Here is a 16,630-nt window from a genome sequence, read left to right on the forward strand (position 1 = left end):
ACTTGTCATTTAATTAAACATCATTTCCCAAAAAACGCGAGAAATTTAAAACTTTAATAGATAAATAATAATCCAAAATTTATAAATTACAAAAAAACTCCAAATAATATAAAACATCCATAGAGTTTACAACTTTATTTCGAAACCATAAACTAAAGAAAACTCCCAAGCTATCCCCGCTCCGTAGCTAAGCCTCACTAGAACCACATGCAACAACATCATCTGCTCACGTGTACCGCGTACACGATCATCACCAACCACAATCAGATAGGGTGAGCTTAATAGAATAAACATATAAATATACACATATATAAAACATAGTTATATTTATATATTATACAATCACACCAGAGGAATTCCCTCATTTGATTCCATATCCCATGGCCACAACCATGACATTCATGTTCTACATCTTCTAGTGACTACTTCGAGGTCTCTTGTTGCCATACCTATCGGCGACAACTAATAGAGCACGTGCGGGAAACCATGTAACGGATCACACACCGTAATGTCAGGTGGAGTTCCCAAATACAAACGTAGTCATAATGTCCCAAGACTACCAAACTCGTCAGCTACTACTGAGGAGGGCAATCTAGTTGGACCCGTCTGTACTGGCCACAACCAGCACATTCACACCGGCAACACTCGCAAACCCGAGCTCAACTCAAGGGTTCCTCGTGTTCATCTACCATCCCGAGCTCAACTCGAGGGATGCCATTCCAAGCTCAACTCGAGGAATGTCATGTGCTTAACCCCTATCCCGAGCTCAACTCAAGGGATACGTTCCGAGCTCAACTCAAGGCACACTAGTAAGGCAACCTTTAGCGTATCCTAAAAGCCTTGTAGACCACGCATCACAAATCAAACACAAACCAATCTAAATACAACACTATTGATTGCATGGAAATACACCATTGTACTCCTCTTCTCTTATGCTAAAAACCTTCGTCCAAACACCCAAGCGTATCTCGCTTAAGCTAGGCTCACTCTCCTAAGCGAGTAAGTTGCACAGCAGCAGTCCGCGAACTCTCGCTTGAGTGAGCTCCTTCTCACTTGGGCGAGACCATCCTTCGCCCTAAACTAAAAGTATCTCGCCTAGGCGGCGAGTTACACAACGCACCACATTAGTCCTTGAATTCCCGCTTAGACGAGAGGCTATCGCCTAAGCGAGACGCTCTTTCGCCCAAAACAACATTTAACGCCTGAGCGAGATGCTCAAGCCAAACCTCCCAATACTCACGAGTTCTCGCTTAGGCGAGGCACACTCGCCTAAGCGAGATGGCCTATCGCACAGACTAGAATTCTCCGCCTAAGCGAGTCGCTCGAGTAGAACCAGTGATTGAGTCTTTGCTAATCTCGCCTAGGCGAGCCTAGCTCACTTGAGAGAGAATTGCAGACTCCTACACTATTTACGCACGAAACAATAGCCACCAATGTCCAAAATACATAAAAAATATCAATAACAACAATTAGGAACAATGCACAACACTTATGGTATAATTTAGACTCAACTGATCACCAATTTCGAATTTGAATCATACAACAGTAAAGAAATCAGATTATGATTCGCAACAGATTGGCAACGCAATTCATAGTACACATGCATCAAAATCATGCAAACAATTCAACGATACCAAAATTAGGTTCAACTCCCCTAACCTAAAATTTCCTTGCTTAACTTTTGAAATTGGAAGCTTCCTTTGATCACGAATGGCTTGCCTTATCACCACTTCAATTACCCCCCTCTAATTCACTCTCAACTCTTTATTTTTCCTTGGATTCGTGCACCTCATAGATAGAGCTCTCTAAAAACCAGCCTCCAAAACCCTTCTCTCTCACAGATTGCCTTTTAAAGGCCTCAATGCTAGGTTAATGTGCTAAAACGAAAAATGAGTTTTTTAATGGTGAAGTTAATTGCTATTCAAGGCCATTATTAGTTGTTTTTCAGGTTAGGGGAGCTAAACCACATTTTGTCTAACTTACGTTGCAAATTGTAGAAAGCTTAGGATCACATGAAATCAATGGTAGATCAATATGAGGTAAGTTCTTAGGTTTATGTCAAACTCCACCCATATCGAAAAACTTCGATTAAGGATAAAACCACACAGAAACTTGCAAAACACTATTTTGGTCCATTTCAAGTTCTTAGTCAGATTAGCCCAATGGCCTATCGTTTAGCTCTCCTGGATACTTCAAAAATCCATTCGGTATTTCACTGCTCTGTTTTGAAACCACACATTGGTTCTCCTCCTCGGGAAACAAACACACTACCATTGGGTACTTATAATAATGGACCTTTACTTAGTCCATTAGTTATTTGAGGCACCTGTGAGACCATTGTGAATGATTCTTCTTAACTTGAAGTTCTTGTTCAATGGTAAGGACTTTCTCCTAAGGAAGCTACTTGGGAACCTTGGGTTGATATCCAATGTACTTTCAACGTTGAGGACAAGGTTCTTTTGCCTGACGCGAGAAATAATACAACAGACACTAAGGAAGAGAATGGGCCAATTGAAACTAATAATCCAAGTGTTAGCACTAGGTCCAAAAGACACATTATGTGGTCGTTAGATTGGGAGGAATATGTGCACTGAGAGAGTGAGAGTGCTATGAGTTCTTTTAAATTGTTATTTTGTCCTTTATGAAATAGGAATCTTTTTGTTACATGGTTACCGTGATATACGGAAACCATTATGCATGCAATAAAAATAGTGTAATGAACCTTTTGCGGAATAAGAATATTATACGCTAAAATTCTCTTTTCTTCCTGGAGGCCTGGTACCTCGAATACCAGATTTCTAATCCCTTTCGCTATCATAGACCCACTCTTATTCTTCAGTTCTTCTTCTCCATATTTACCCTTCAAACTTATGCTTTAGAAAATCCTCCATCATACCCTCAAAATATTCTTCACACCCTTGGCACGTCTTTACCACCAATTTGAGTAGATGCATGGGTGGTAGGGCATCAAGACCTCAATCAGTGAAATTGTCAACGATGACTTCTCAGAAACTCAATCCTAGTAAAACCTTTACCATATAATTTTTTAGATCAAGTTCATTGTTTCCATTGCGTGAATTTTTGTTATTTCTTTATTTTTTATTTTTATACACAAAAATGTTTTGTTACGCTTCTCCTTTATTAGTAAACAACCAATTATTTTAAATTACATTAGTCTTTATGGGAAACGATATATGGACTTGTCCATTGTATTACTTGTACAATTTCTAATTATGTAACAATCATTATCGGCCAAACGACACATCTGAAAGTCAATTAGTCATTTAATTAACATAAACAAGTTAATAATCATGATTAAGGAGGATTGAGCCCTTGATTAGGCTGACCGTAATCACAAGTTCATGGAAAAAAACTATAAATATATGTTAAAGTATGGTTATTAAAACTTTTATTCCACATTAATTATATCATTTATTACTTTCACCAATCGATCTGTATTGACTTTAGCATCAGAGTACACCTTTAATAGGTACCTACCAATTGGTTGACGAACAAAACCATCAATTAAAGAGAAACAGAAAACTTGAAAATTGTTTGAGTGGACATTCCACTGAAACGATTCTTATTACATATCATTCCTGATATTGCAAATTAGTTTAAACAACATTATTTATTTTCCATTTATGAAACATCTTTCAATATAAAACAAAATGACAAAATAATATATCTAAGTTATAAGAAAAATTGAAAAAAAAAATATAATAAAAGAAAGAAGAAGAATACTAAAACAAAAGGACAAAATAAGTATATCTAAGTTATAAGAAAAATTGAAAAAAAAAAATAATAGAAAGAAGAAGAATACTAGTATTGAATAATACACACCATGCTTTGACTCAAGAAGACCCTCACCAATTTCTTTCACAATTTAATTAACAGTCAATTCCACCTTTTTCTCCCCACTCACTGTCCATTTTCTCGCGAGAATCTCCGAAAAAAACGGAAAAGCGCAGGGGCAAACTCGAAAATTAACCCAATAACCCTGGTCAATTTTCTTCGACCCTTCACTTTTATTATTTCCTTTCCCTTTCGCCCATTTTCTTTTGCTTTCTTTATTTTTTCACTTCCTTTTCCCACTATCAGCTACAGAGCCACCACACCACACTGAAAAATTTTTATGCTTTCTTTTTTCCAATCTTCAGATTCTCTCTCTAGCACTCGCTTTCTCTCTCTACTCCGACTTCACAATCAGATCACAGCTTCCTTTAAGATTCTGTCATTCCGATTTTCTGACGCTTTTTCGGCTGAGCTTAAACGCCGGAATCATCGCAGTGCTCCGTTCGTTGCTCGATCGTGTACTTTCTCTTTGACCTAGAAGCTTCATCCGCTGCCGATCGTTGCCGGAGATCGCCGGAGTTGCGAAGTGATTATCCACTGGAGTTCCAGATGTTGTGATGCTTCCGGTAACGACGTTGTAGTAATTGTGCGAATTGGAGGTCGATTATGATGGTGGAGGTTTCGAAGTTGAGCGCGGGTGAGGAGTTGGAGGCGTTGGCGCGTGAGAATTCGGGGTTTAGTGAGGGTTTGGGAGGGTTGTTGGGTGAATGGAAGGGTTCGGGCACGAGAACGGGTGAGTTAGTGTGAGTTTAGTGTTGAGCTTGGGGAGTAGTTTCTTCTGAGCGGTGAATTTTGTGTTTTGAGTGATGTCACGGACTGATACGATGACGACGACTTCGGATCTTAATAGAACTGGTCCCGTGGAAAGAGACATTGAACAGGTAAATTGGTTAGTTCGTGACTACTGTATTCAAATTGAACTGTTAAACGTTTATTTATTGCTATTAACTATTCAATACGGTTTTAATTGGTTATTTTCTGTTTAAAATTATATAACTATTAGAAGGATTTTAATTTTGAGCTATTTATACATATTCAAATAGGTTTTTAAATGTAGTAAATAAACGTTAAATCATGAAGATGATGACAACTTTGTACTGTACTTGAAGTCAAGTATGGTTGGTTCATTAATTTGTTTGAACTGCCTGGTAGGGTGTGCCATCAGCTGAAGTCTGTATTTTTGGGTTTCCTTTGACCCTTATGGCGTAATAGGTTTGATTCTGCACTGAATATACATACACCATTAAATTGAAATTCTTTGTAATTTTGCTTATTTATCTCTGCAACTGTTGGTAGGAGAGGAGAGGGGTAAAATAAAAAAACCGACATTCGGGTCACTAAGTAGAAATGTTGGGTGAGATTTGCATTTATTAGTAATGGTTGGTAAAAGAGGGTGGTGTGCTATGTGGTGCATGCTTGCAATCTTCTTTTATTTGGGAAAATGAATGAACATGTGTGGAATCTGATATCTGATGCTTTGTAGATCTTAACACTTGAACATTGTGGTTACTTGTTAGTTCGAAAGGAGCATTTCACTTATAGCTTGAGGACTTTTATTGTTCAAGGCAGCTGCAATTGTGCTGGAAAGGAGTGAGTTGGAGCTCCCTCACCCCCAAAAACTTTTGGCAGTGCCCTATTACAGCTCCAAATATCTTCCATACCAGCTGGTTTACTACTCAGTGATAAATTTATATTTTACCCTAACTTAAACTCAAATGGCTCAACCAAATCTGGTCTCTCATGAACCAAGTATACCAGTGAACTAATTTTAGAGTTTCTCCACATCAAATATTGAGCACACTTAAACAAAGTTGTTGTGACACTATCCTACCCTTCACAATTCACAGAATATTAGGAAATATTTGCTTTACCATGATTGATCATTATGTCTCACAACGAGCTAGTTCTGCTTTCGAAGCAATTCTTCCTTCAACCTCTGTTTCTCATGGAAGTGCAAGAGCTTCTTCTGGATCAGTATTTTTATTTGGTTATATAAAATGTTAAATTGAGAAAAAGGGAGAATATACTTTTTGTTATAAATGGTTTATCTTGCTGGGTTAATTTTGTGTCAATCTAGTAAAGATGAAAAACTAGCTAGAACTTGTTTACCAACAATTAAGGTGATGTACGTCTACCTTTGTGAAATACCACCACTAAGTGGGAATCTCGTCCACTAGGCTGCCCTTATTAGCATATAAAACTAACTTGCCCTAATTATACATATAACGCATATTGAGAAAAAATAAAATGGGCTGAGTCTTTGATATCTTGAATTACATCTTTTGCACGTCATAGTTTGCTTCTACAGAACAAGAAAGAAATGACCTTGGTACCAAAAAAATTGTTTATTTAATTTTTAATTTAATGATATAAATTTTATACCTGTTCGGATATTCGTTTTGGTTTGATTTTACAAATGTTCAAAATTTTTTGTTGCAGCTGTTGTTAGGATTCAAACTGTTTGTTCATTTTTATAAGGTATAAAAAGTAAAAAGTTTAGGATTATAATTTAGTGTCCTTCATTGTTATGCATTCATATGCTTGATCATGTGACTTACGTGAGTAAAGGGCAGTAGAGGGATTTTGGTTGTATCAACATTGCTCAAATGGAAAGGAGGGTAAGGGAAAAGGTTAGAGAAAAAGAGAAAAAGAGAAAAATACATGCGGGGGACATGGTAGACAATCATTTGGGTAATTTGGGGTGTCTACAGGACAGCAAAGGACACATCTCTGGTATTTTCTTATAGCAACCATCCTGGCATTAAAATTATTCATCTTCAGGCCATGTATCAGTTTTTTTACCTCTTTGGCTATTTAACCAAAAAAGGGGTTTGTCATACGGATAAATAGGACAATGCTACCTTTCCATATTGAATAAACTAAAAGTAGGTAATTTTGTTTGTATATATTCATTATTCACAAGGTGAGATAGAGCACTCAGCCAGTAAACAGATTCTAAATTCCAAGTTTTTTAATTATTTATGCTAAGAATTGGAGAGAAAGTTGGTGGGGCATCTATTGAGGAAAAGTTGGTTGAGTTCTGTCTAGGATGGTTTGAACATGTGAGAAGAGGACTAATAGAGGTTCCTATCGAAAGTGTTCATTAGATGGAGGATAACCTAAATACTAGAAGCACGGATAGGCCAAGAAAGATTGATTCTAAAGGAAATGATTAAAGAAGGATGTAGAATTGTTGAATAATTTGTTTTGTACACAGCAAAATGGCATCATTTGATTTATGTAGTTGAAAACCTGTGTAGTGGTAAAAGACTTTGGTCATTGTATCTGACTATCTCTATTATTTATGTTTTGATGAGCTCATACTGTAGTGGATAAAGTTGATTTTGAAAATTACTAAAAGATCTATTGCTCTTTTAATATTGATCGTGTGATATTGAGGTTGTTGTAGTTAAGAGTGAGAGCAAGTTCATCTTCTTGAAACTTTGCTGTATGCTTGTGGAGAAGGTACTAATCGACAAATCAGGATAAGAATGAAAAATCTCTTCAAAACTAATGCGTTCGTTGTTGCCAAAGATATTTTAAAAACATTCTAGCTGCTCCATTTTGGTGACTAAACTTTTTAGAGAATGTCTAACTAGTAAGGGGTGTTGGATAATGATCTCATCTCGCTGTTATAACATATTTTAAGAAGTTTTCAAAATTTTCATGTAAGTTGATGTGCATTCAGTTTATTATTATGTGTTGTGGAATTTGATATTCAGGCAGGACATTTTGTGCTTGCCTAATGTGCTGACTATACTGACTGAGGTTCTTTATGGTCTTAACTACAGGCTATTACTGCTTTAAAAAAGGGGGCTTACTTGCTCAAGTATGGAAGAAGAGGGAAGCCCAAGTTTTGTCCTTTTCGACTTTCCAATGTGAGTTTTCTGCTTGTTTTTCTGTATATATAGATTAATAGTTTGAAAGTGTATGTCTCTCTTTTTTCCTGAAGATATATGTTTGCCAATACTTTGTCCTTGTATTATTTTCAGAGAGAAACTTAGAGCCTCAGTCTGTTCTTTTCTTTTAGTAATGTATTTTTATTATTTTACTCTACAGCTAGTTATAACAAATTTTCTTGAGAAGGCAGAACTAAGGAGAAATATGATCTTGAATTTCACAGATGAACACTGTTAGTAATCTTTTGAAGAGGGCTAAAAATGTATTCATTCATAGAATAAATTATAATTGTGCGAAAGGAGATTTCAGAAGTGCATGCTCAAAGTTTCAAATAATTACAGAAAGAACTATTGATGACTTAACTACAGTTAGATCAGCATAGATATTAGGTTTCCAAACGGTATTCAGCATTATTGTGAAATTTTTGGAAATCACGGTTGTTATGCTTGATTACAAAGTTTTGAGCAACTATTTGACAATGTTAAAAATATGATAATGCTTTTACTAAACTCTGGGGAACCTTGATTAGTTTACCAGAAATGTAGTCTTCATCAAAATAGTTTTCATAGTCGAAAATGAGGAAGAACTTCTCCCAGCCATGAGACTGATTGGATCTGGTTAGACGCTCTTTATGCAAATATTAAAAAATGGAAGCTTTACCTTACCAAAGGCTGTATGTATTAAACTTGGAGTTAAGTATACTATTGCCTTATTGACTATAATAAGATCTGCTATATTGAAATAATTTGTTGCTTAGAATGAAAATTTCAAAGACAGTGAACCTCTGTCACAGAATATATGTTTGTAAGGGCAGGGGAACACTGCAACACTGTTCAGTTGTAACCAACAAACAGCAAATAACCAACAGATGTTAGATGTAACTACATAACTCAAAAAGAAAATCGAGATATTACAAAGAGAAAAAGTATAACTCTAACATGGTACATGCGGTGATTATGGGTGACATTTATAGAATCTACTTGCTGACGTTTCATTTCTCCTAGTATCATGCTTGTTTTGTTATCGCTATAATATTGCTTATTGTTGATTTTGCATTACCTTCAATATGTTATTTGTTTATTTTAGATAAGTCAAACCATTCACATGGTTCTACCAAACAATTGAGATAATAGAGTCATGATGACTTACATGGTATCATATAGTTTATAGAGTCCGTGACCAAGTGGTCAGGATTTCAATCCTTGAACTCCTATTCCTCTGAATGTTGAATTTCAGAATAGAATAGGTGGGCTTGTGAGAACTGAGACTTCTAGAATAGGTAATTAATTACCAAGATGAGCTATAGACTATGATATTATGTCAGATTTTATCTTAAAATCAGTTGGAGTCAAACAAAGTTGTTCAACAGATATGTAAGCCACACTCAAATAATTGGGGCAAGCAATATGGGACTTCCCAACATGTTTCAGCTTCTGCAACCATGTGGTTTGGAGTTTGATTCTCACCACCCTCATTCTTCTATATAGAAGCCAAGTTTTAGGCTTTTAGCACAAGGTGTAGATTGGGTTCGTACATCCTACATGCTTTTAGTTGAAAGTGTTTTGGATGGGGTGTATTGGAGAGATATGAAATTGTAGTAAATAGTGAAGATAATTTTAGGATAGGTAAATATCACATTGATTGTTTATATATTTTTTCTTTTAAGAAAAGGAAAGTAGGAAATATCTATCTGTGATACGATATGAAAAATTGTTTATCTATCCTAAAATTACCTTTGATGTTTTATTATATAAATTATTCATGTGTGTACACACGACAGCTAAAGTTTTGGGGATTGTTGATTTTTGACAGTTTCCATCTTATGCATTTTTTTTCCCTCCAATTATTGTTAGGTTTCCAAAAGTTGAAAAAAGTATTTGACTTGTCTGTTGCTTTCAGGATGAATCTCTTTTGATATGGTTCTCAGGGAAGGAAGAGAAGCGCCTTAAACTAACTAATGTTTCTAGGATTATATCTGGACAACGCACAGTAAGTATTTCACAATGATAAGGAAATCATTGATATTGTTTTGCTGCTTTAGATTTTGCCAACAATGTCGTTTCTTATTTTTATAAATAATTGTTGTAAGGTAGTTGCAATATTCATATAATTAATAAAGCTTGCATTTTATGTATGTAGTATTGTTATCTCACAATTTGTTCATGGCCAATATATATATGAGATGTCATTCACTATCCATCTTCTACTAAGAAACTTGCAAGCTAGGTCTCTTGTTATTCTTAATCTTTTCCATTACATACCTGTTTATGGAAATTTTTGGATCTTGTTTCCCTTTAGGGGAAGCTTCCGATTTATTATGATTTACTGGCTACTGATGGTTAATTTATTGGGGTTGTGGACTTTCTGTCCTAATGATATCATTTACGTAGTTTCTTTCAGCAACTATTATGATGTTTCTTTCCAGGAATTTATATACATGCTGATGTATTTTTGTGCTGTCTTTTTTAATAATTTGTCATTTACGTAGAATACACTACACAGTCATGTTGTATTGATGAGCATGATCATGGGTTTCTTCAATAATCATAAATATATTCAGAGTTTATTCTTTAGTATGAGCATCTGCACTGAATTCATCAGAAGTGATAAGGTTCTCTTGTCTATCTCTGTTATGACTGATTAAACATGACCCTATTTTTTCAGCCAATCTTTCAAAGATATCCACGGCCTGAGAAGGAATACCAGTCGTTTTCTCTCATTTACAATGATAGATCGCTAGACTTGGTATAAATTTCTATATTCATCTCCCCTTCCCCCTCTTCTTGAAATTTGATCCATAGATGCAGCTTGGTAATAAGGTATTTGATTAACTTGGTATCAATTAATTTAATCAATATCTACCTACTGTCAACCACAAATTTGTAAAATGGGCGGTGGGCGGTGGCAGAAATGTGTGGTAGATTCATGATTAAGCTTGGATAAATTATTTATTTAGTTAAACTTATGTTGGTTAATCAAATATCACAAAATAAATAAGAACTTTTCCCAAGCTATATTATGGGTCATTTTAGGGGTTGTGCTTCGTCTGCTGCTTGATTGCATGAATATAATTTATGAGTATTAGTGGGGTATTTTGTTTCTAAAACTTTGTGTAATTTTTTGATCAATGCTTTTCTTCTAGATTTGTAAGGATAAAGATGAAGCTGAGGTTTGGTTCAGTGGATTGAAAGCATTAATTTCACGCAGTCATCACCGGAAGTGGAAACCTGAGTCAAGAAGTGATGGTATTCCATCTGAAACTAATAGTCCTCGAACATACACTAGAAGAAGTTCTCCCTTGAATTCTCCATTTGGTAGTAATGAAAGCTTGCCAAAGGTATTACTATATTATGTTTCCTTTATTTTCTCCCTGTTTGATTTCATTTCAGTTACAATGTTTGTTAAGAGGATTGTTTCATTTTCCACTTTCAGGACAGTGGGGATCATCTTCGCCTTCATAGCCCATATGAAAGCCCCCCAAAGAATGGTTTGGATAAGGCATTTTCTGATGTGATTTATTATCCTATTCCTCCAATGGGTTTCTTCCCTCCAGATTCTGTGAGTGGTTCACTCCACTCCGTGTCATCAGGAGGATCAGATAGCATGCATGGTCAAATGAAGACAATGCCTATGGATGCGTTTAGAGTTAGTCTATCAAGTGCAGTTAGCTCATCTAGCCAAGGTTCTGGTCATGATGACGGCGATGCCTTGGGGGATGTTTTCATTTGGGGGGAAGGCACAGGTGATGCTGTACTAGGTGGTGGGTCTCACCAAGTTGGGAGTGATTTTGGTGCGAAAACAGATTCTTTGTTGCCCAAAGCGTTGGAATCCGCTGTAGTTCTTGATGTACAGAATATTGCCTGTGGTGGGAGACATGCGGCCTTAGTTACCAAACAAGGTGAAATTTTTTCCTGGGGGGAAGAATCAGGAGGAAGGCTTGGGCATGGAGTTGATTCGGATGTTCCCCATCCAAAGCTTATTGAATCTCTAAGTAATACAAATATTGAACTTGTAGCTTGTGGGGAGTATCATACATGTGCTGTGACACTCTCTGGTGATCTTTATACATGGGGTGATGGCACTTACAATTATGGTCTTCTAGGGCATGGAAATCAGGTGAGCCACTGGGTCCCAAAAAGGGTAAATGGCCCTTTGGAGGGAATACATGTTTCATCTATTTCTTGTGGTCCATGGCACACTGCTGTTGTAACCTCTGCTGGGCAATTATTTACTTTTGGTGATGGGACATTTGGTGTTCTGGGTCATGGAGACAGAAAAAGTGTTTCCTTGCCTAGAGAAATAGAGTCCTTGAAGGGTCTTCGTACTGTTCAGGCTGCCTGTGGTGTTTGGCATACTGCTGCTGTTGTGGAGGTCATGGTTGGAAATTCAAGTTCCAGCAACTGCTCTTCAGGGAAGCTGTTTACATGGGGTGATGGAGACAAAGGTCGACTTGGGCATGGTGACAAGGAATCAAAACTTGTTCCAACCTGTGTTGTGGCTCTTGTTGAACCTAATTTTTGTCAAGTGTCATGTGGTCATAGTATGACTGTTGTACTTTCTCGATCAGGCCATGTCTATACAATGGGCAGTTGTGTCTATGGCCAGTTAGGAAATACTCAAGCGGATGGGAAGCTACCAACCCGTGTAGAAGGAAAGCTGTCAAAGAGTTTTGTGGAAGAGATAGCTTGTGGTGCATATCATGTAGCAGTTCTAACTTCAAGGACTGAGGTTTTCACGTGGGGGAAAGGTGCTAATGGTCGTTTAGGCCATGGGGATACTAACGACAGAAGCACCCCAACACTAGTAGAAGCTCTGAAAGACAAGCAAGTAAAAAGTATTGCTTGTGGTACAAATTTCACCGCAGCCATATGCCTGCATAAGTGGGTATGTGGTGTTGACCAGTCTATGTGTTCGGGCTGCCGCCTGCCATTCAATTTCAAAAGAAAACGCCACAATTGTTATAACTGTGGACTTGTTTTTTGTCATTCATGCAGTAGTAAGAAATCTGTCAAAGCTTCAATGGCACCAAACCCCAACAAACCTTATCGTGTCTGTGATAATTGTTTTAATAAAATAAGGAAAACAACCGAAACTGATTCTTCATCTCAGTCCTCTATGAGCAGAAGAGGAAGTGTTAATCAGGGGTCACTTGAGTTTATTGGTAAGGATGACAAATTGGATTCCAGATCTCATAATCAACTTGCCAGGTTTTCTTCAATAGAATCCTTGAAACAAGTGGACAGCAGATCTTCGAAGAAAAACAAAAAATTGGAATTTAACAGTAGCCGAGTCTCACCTGCTCCAAATGGTGGTTCACAGTGGGGAGCAATGAATATTTCAAAATCTTTTAATCCTGTTTTTGGATCATCGAAGAAGTTTTTTTCAGCTTCTGTTCCTGGATCTAGGATTGTTTCCCGGGCAACATCGCCAATATCTAGGCGACCTAGTCCACCTCGTTCAACTACTCCAACCCCAACAGTAGGGGGACTTTCATCCCCAAAGATAGTTGTGGATGATGCTAAGAGAACCAATGATAACCTCAGTCAGGAGGTTATTAAATTAAGATCGCAGGTATTTTATCTTATGCTTTCGTTGGTGATAGTATTCCCTTAAATATTATTTTAGTAGAATCTTAATGTAAGAAACCTCACATGTCATTTAGTCTCTGTTGTATTCAAACTAGGTCTTTCTTTTTCATGATATTTGTTATTTTAATGTGGATTGTGTCTGAATAAATGACTCCAGCTACCACGGGGAGAAAGAAAAATAAGCAAGAAAGGAGTTTATACCAATTGCTATAATCCTTTGATTGTTTCTAGCTAAATGCATGTTTAATTGGAAGTAGCCACATTATTTGCTGTGTTATATTATCTGCTAATGGTTGAGTTGGATGTTAATTCACGAGCCAGAAAATATAAAATCTGAGTCTATATGCAGATGTAACAGTCATGTAAAGTTTAATTTTTAATTATCATTACATCAGATCATGTGCATGCAACTGTTTCAGAGAGGGTGGTGATAGCTGAGCTATCTCATCAACTGTACAAGATGCAGTTGGCTATAAGTTCATTAAGTTGGGCTCATGAACTCATGAGCCGAGTCTGAGTTGAAAATTGAAAATTTGACTTTCTCTAGTCAATGAGCTGAACTTGAACTTTTATTTGGCTCTGATAGAGGTCCATCAGTATTAGGCCAAGGCGACGGACCTTGGATGTAGAAGAAATGAAATAGGAAGAACAAAATTAAATAGACTAGGCCAGGACAGGACACAGGGCCTGTCTGGAGGAAACTTCTCCTTAAAAAATTTTACAACAGAAAAATAAGAAGGGAAAATGAGTTAACAATTAGCTTATGGAGAAGCTAAAATTAGCTTATACATGAATTAAGCGTAAACTAATTTTAAATTATGGGGAAGTTAGTTTCATTTTCCTTATTTTTCTCTTCTAAAGGTGTTTACGAAACTACGAAGAAGTTTCTGAAAAACAGGCCCATAATTTGGACTGTTCTGTTTCTGTTTTGGTTGGGATGCACTGATAGTGGAGAGGTAGTTGTATAGGAGGAGCAAGACAGGAGGGCTATTTTTCTCTCTGTTGTTCCATTCGGATTTGGCAATAGCTCTGTAGGGAGTTAACCATCTCATTTATACCCCAGAAGATGTTTAAGTCACTTTCATTTGGAAGAAGAGTTTACTTCTGTTCATTTATTTTCCAAACCACAAGAAGATGAAATTTCCTATTCATTTATTTGTAGTGAGCCTGATGAATTTTTGTCTCCATTCAGGTGGAAAACCTGACTCGAAAAGCCCAGCTTCAAGAAGTGGAGTTGGAAAGAACAACTAAACAGTTAAAAGAAGCAATAGCAATTGCAAGTGAAGAAACTGCCAAATGCAAAGCAGCAAAGGAAGTGATCAAGTCACTTACTGCCCAGGTAGAAACTCTATCCCTCGAGCCACTTTTAACAACTATATTGTCACAACAGCTTCAAGCTCTCACATACTCACAGAGCAAAATACGGAGGACCCAAAAATATTCATTTTCATATTGGATTTGCACACAGATAAAGGATTGGTAACATTTATTTTTGTTTTTTCGTTTAAAATGTGCTAACTATATCTACAGAAACCTTATTCAAGTGCATTCTATCCATAGTGATGCTTTCTTTAGTTATTTTGTTATGATGACCTGGTCTAACTGAGCAGGATGAGGCTAGTAGATGAAAAAATAAGCCATTGCCGCCATAAATGTGATTTGTTGTCTTGTCTGCAATAGAGCCTTATTCGAGGCAAGTAGTTATGAGCCTTGGTCTATAAATTATGACTGGCTTTTGTTTATCATAAATAATATCGAGAAAATTTGCATTCAAACATAAATCTTTCTCGGAGACCAAGTAGTGTACATATTAAATAGAGGACCAGCCTCTGGAAAACATCCCTAAACGACTACAAGAATGAGGAAAATCTCACACAACAGAAGCTATGCGTTGATTTTACATAACTTTACCAAAAATTTATTATCCTAATAAAACTCAGGAAAGCACGAATAATTTACAGTTGGGCTCAATTCAGCTAAAAGCTAAACTGGTGGATTTTAAATTGCAAATTTAATTTATGCCGTGTGTATATATACTGGATGTATCACAACTGGTCTCGCTAATCTTACATGTCTTTGTTTCTTGCACTGAATAGTTGAAGGATATGGCCGAGAGGTTGCCTGTAGGAGTGTCTAGGACTGTCAGATCACCACCCTCTCTTGCTTCCTTTGGCTCCATTCCTGGTTCCAATGACCTTAACAATGCTTCCTTTGATCGATTGAATATTCAAGCAACAAGCCCAGAATCAGACTCAACTGGATCCAATAACCAGTTACTTTCAAATGGATCAAGCACCATCATCAACAGGACTGCAGGTCACATTAAACACAGTCAGTCAGATGCTACTAGCACAGGTCACAACAAACATGGTCAATTAGATGCAAGTAGTAGAAATGGGAGCAAAACAAAGGATAATGAGACTGAATGGGTTAAGCAAGATGAACCTGGTGTATATATTACTCTCACCTCCCTACCAGGAGGTGTAATAGATCTTAAAAGAGTTCGCTTCAGGTATAGAATGTTCTATAATATTTGCATTTATTTTTTGGTCTACATACAAAACACTTTACCTCCAAATTTGGTAATGTTGAGTAGGGGAATGCTAGGAATGCACTTTCAATGCCTCTTTTCCATCACATTCTCTATTTGTAGTTGGAATTCATGTGGGTCTCACCACTGTAGAAATAGAACTACTACATGAATGTGCGTAATTAATTGTCATCTCATGTTATAGGGTGTAAGCTTTGACAGACAGTTTCCTAACTATTCAGATAACTCTTGCATTTCAAATGTTAGCCATATCATATATAACCTGGGTTTAACCTTGCAATGGTAAATGCAGTCGGAAACGGTTTAGTGAGAAACAAGCAGAACAATGGTGGGCGGAGAATCGTGGAAGAGTATATGAGCAGTACAACGTGCGCACGATTGACAAATCGACAATAGGTGTTGGGAGTGAGGACCTGCCTCATTCATGATAAAGCAAGAATACGCCATTAATTACATACATCTGGCTGCGATCCAATATAAAGCATCATTAGGATAGGGATTTGATTGTGGTTTTGAAATTCCACGTCTTTAATTTTTTTCTTTTCTAATTTGATTACACTTTCCATTTTTTTCCGTATATGTAGCTTATCAGGGGGTTGAGGGTGAGAAATGTAAATTCGTAGTAGCTTGTTGGCTCTTGTTTAACGTAGCTACAATGTAAATTTCATAAATTTTTCTTACACCAGTTATATAATACCTTCAGCCATGGGATATAGATGGCTTTAAGTAGTTGATA

At 36.8% G+C, this 16,630-nt stretch overlaps 1 protein-coding gene across 2 annotated transcripts; it reads left to right on the forward strand.

Annotated features, from left to right (window-relative positions):
- Nucleotides 1-4,073: 4,073 nt before the first annotated feature.
- On the forward strand, nt 4,074-16,630 carry LOC114187383 (PH, RCC1 and FYVE domains-containing protein 1-like). 2 transcript variants are annotated; one of them, XR_003605244.2, is made up of 9 exons: nt 4,074-4,736; nt 7,647-7,733; nt 9,655-9,744; nt 10,420-10,500; nt 10,898-11,092; nt 11,188-13,326; nt 14,536-14,682; nt 14,954-15,036; nt 15,440-15,627. XR_003605244.2 is itself a non-coding variant. In XM_028075627.2 (9 exons), exons 1-9 carry the CDS (start codon nt 4,662-4,664, stop codon nt 16,320-16,322), a joined length of 3,366 nt encoding a protein of 1,121 aa, XP_027931428.1. In that variant the 5' UTR covers nt 4,077-4,661; the 3' UTR covers nt 16,323-16,630. The 2 variants fall into 2 exon arrangements, 1 of the variants encoding a protein (XP_027931428.1); XM_028075627.2 differs by lacking the exon at nt 14,954-15,036 and adding an exon at nt 16,187-16,630 and having other exon boundaries at nt 4,077-4,736; nt 15,440-15,855.

Source organism: Vigna unguiculata, chromosome 6, assembly GCF_037176805.1.
Source record: "Vigna unguiculata cultivar grain cowpea cultivar isolate G323 ecotype 2 chromosome 6, ASM3717680v1, whole genome shotgun sequence".
Classification (NCBI taxonomy): domain Eukaryota; kingdom Viridiplantae; phylum Streptophyta; class Magnoliopsida; order Fabales; family Fabaceae; genus Vigna; species Vigna unguiculata.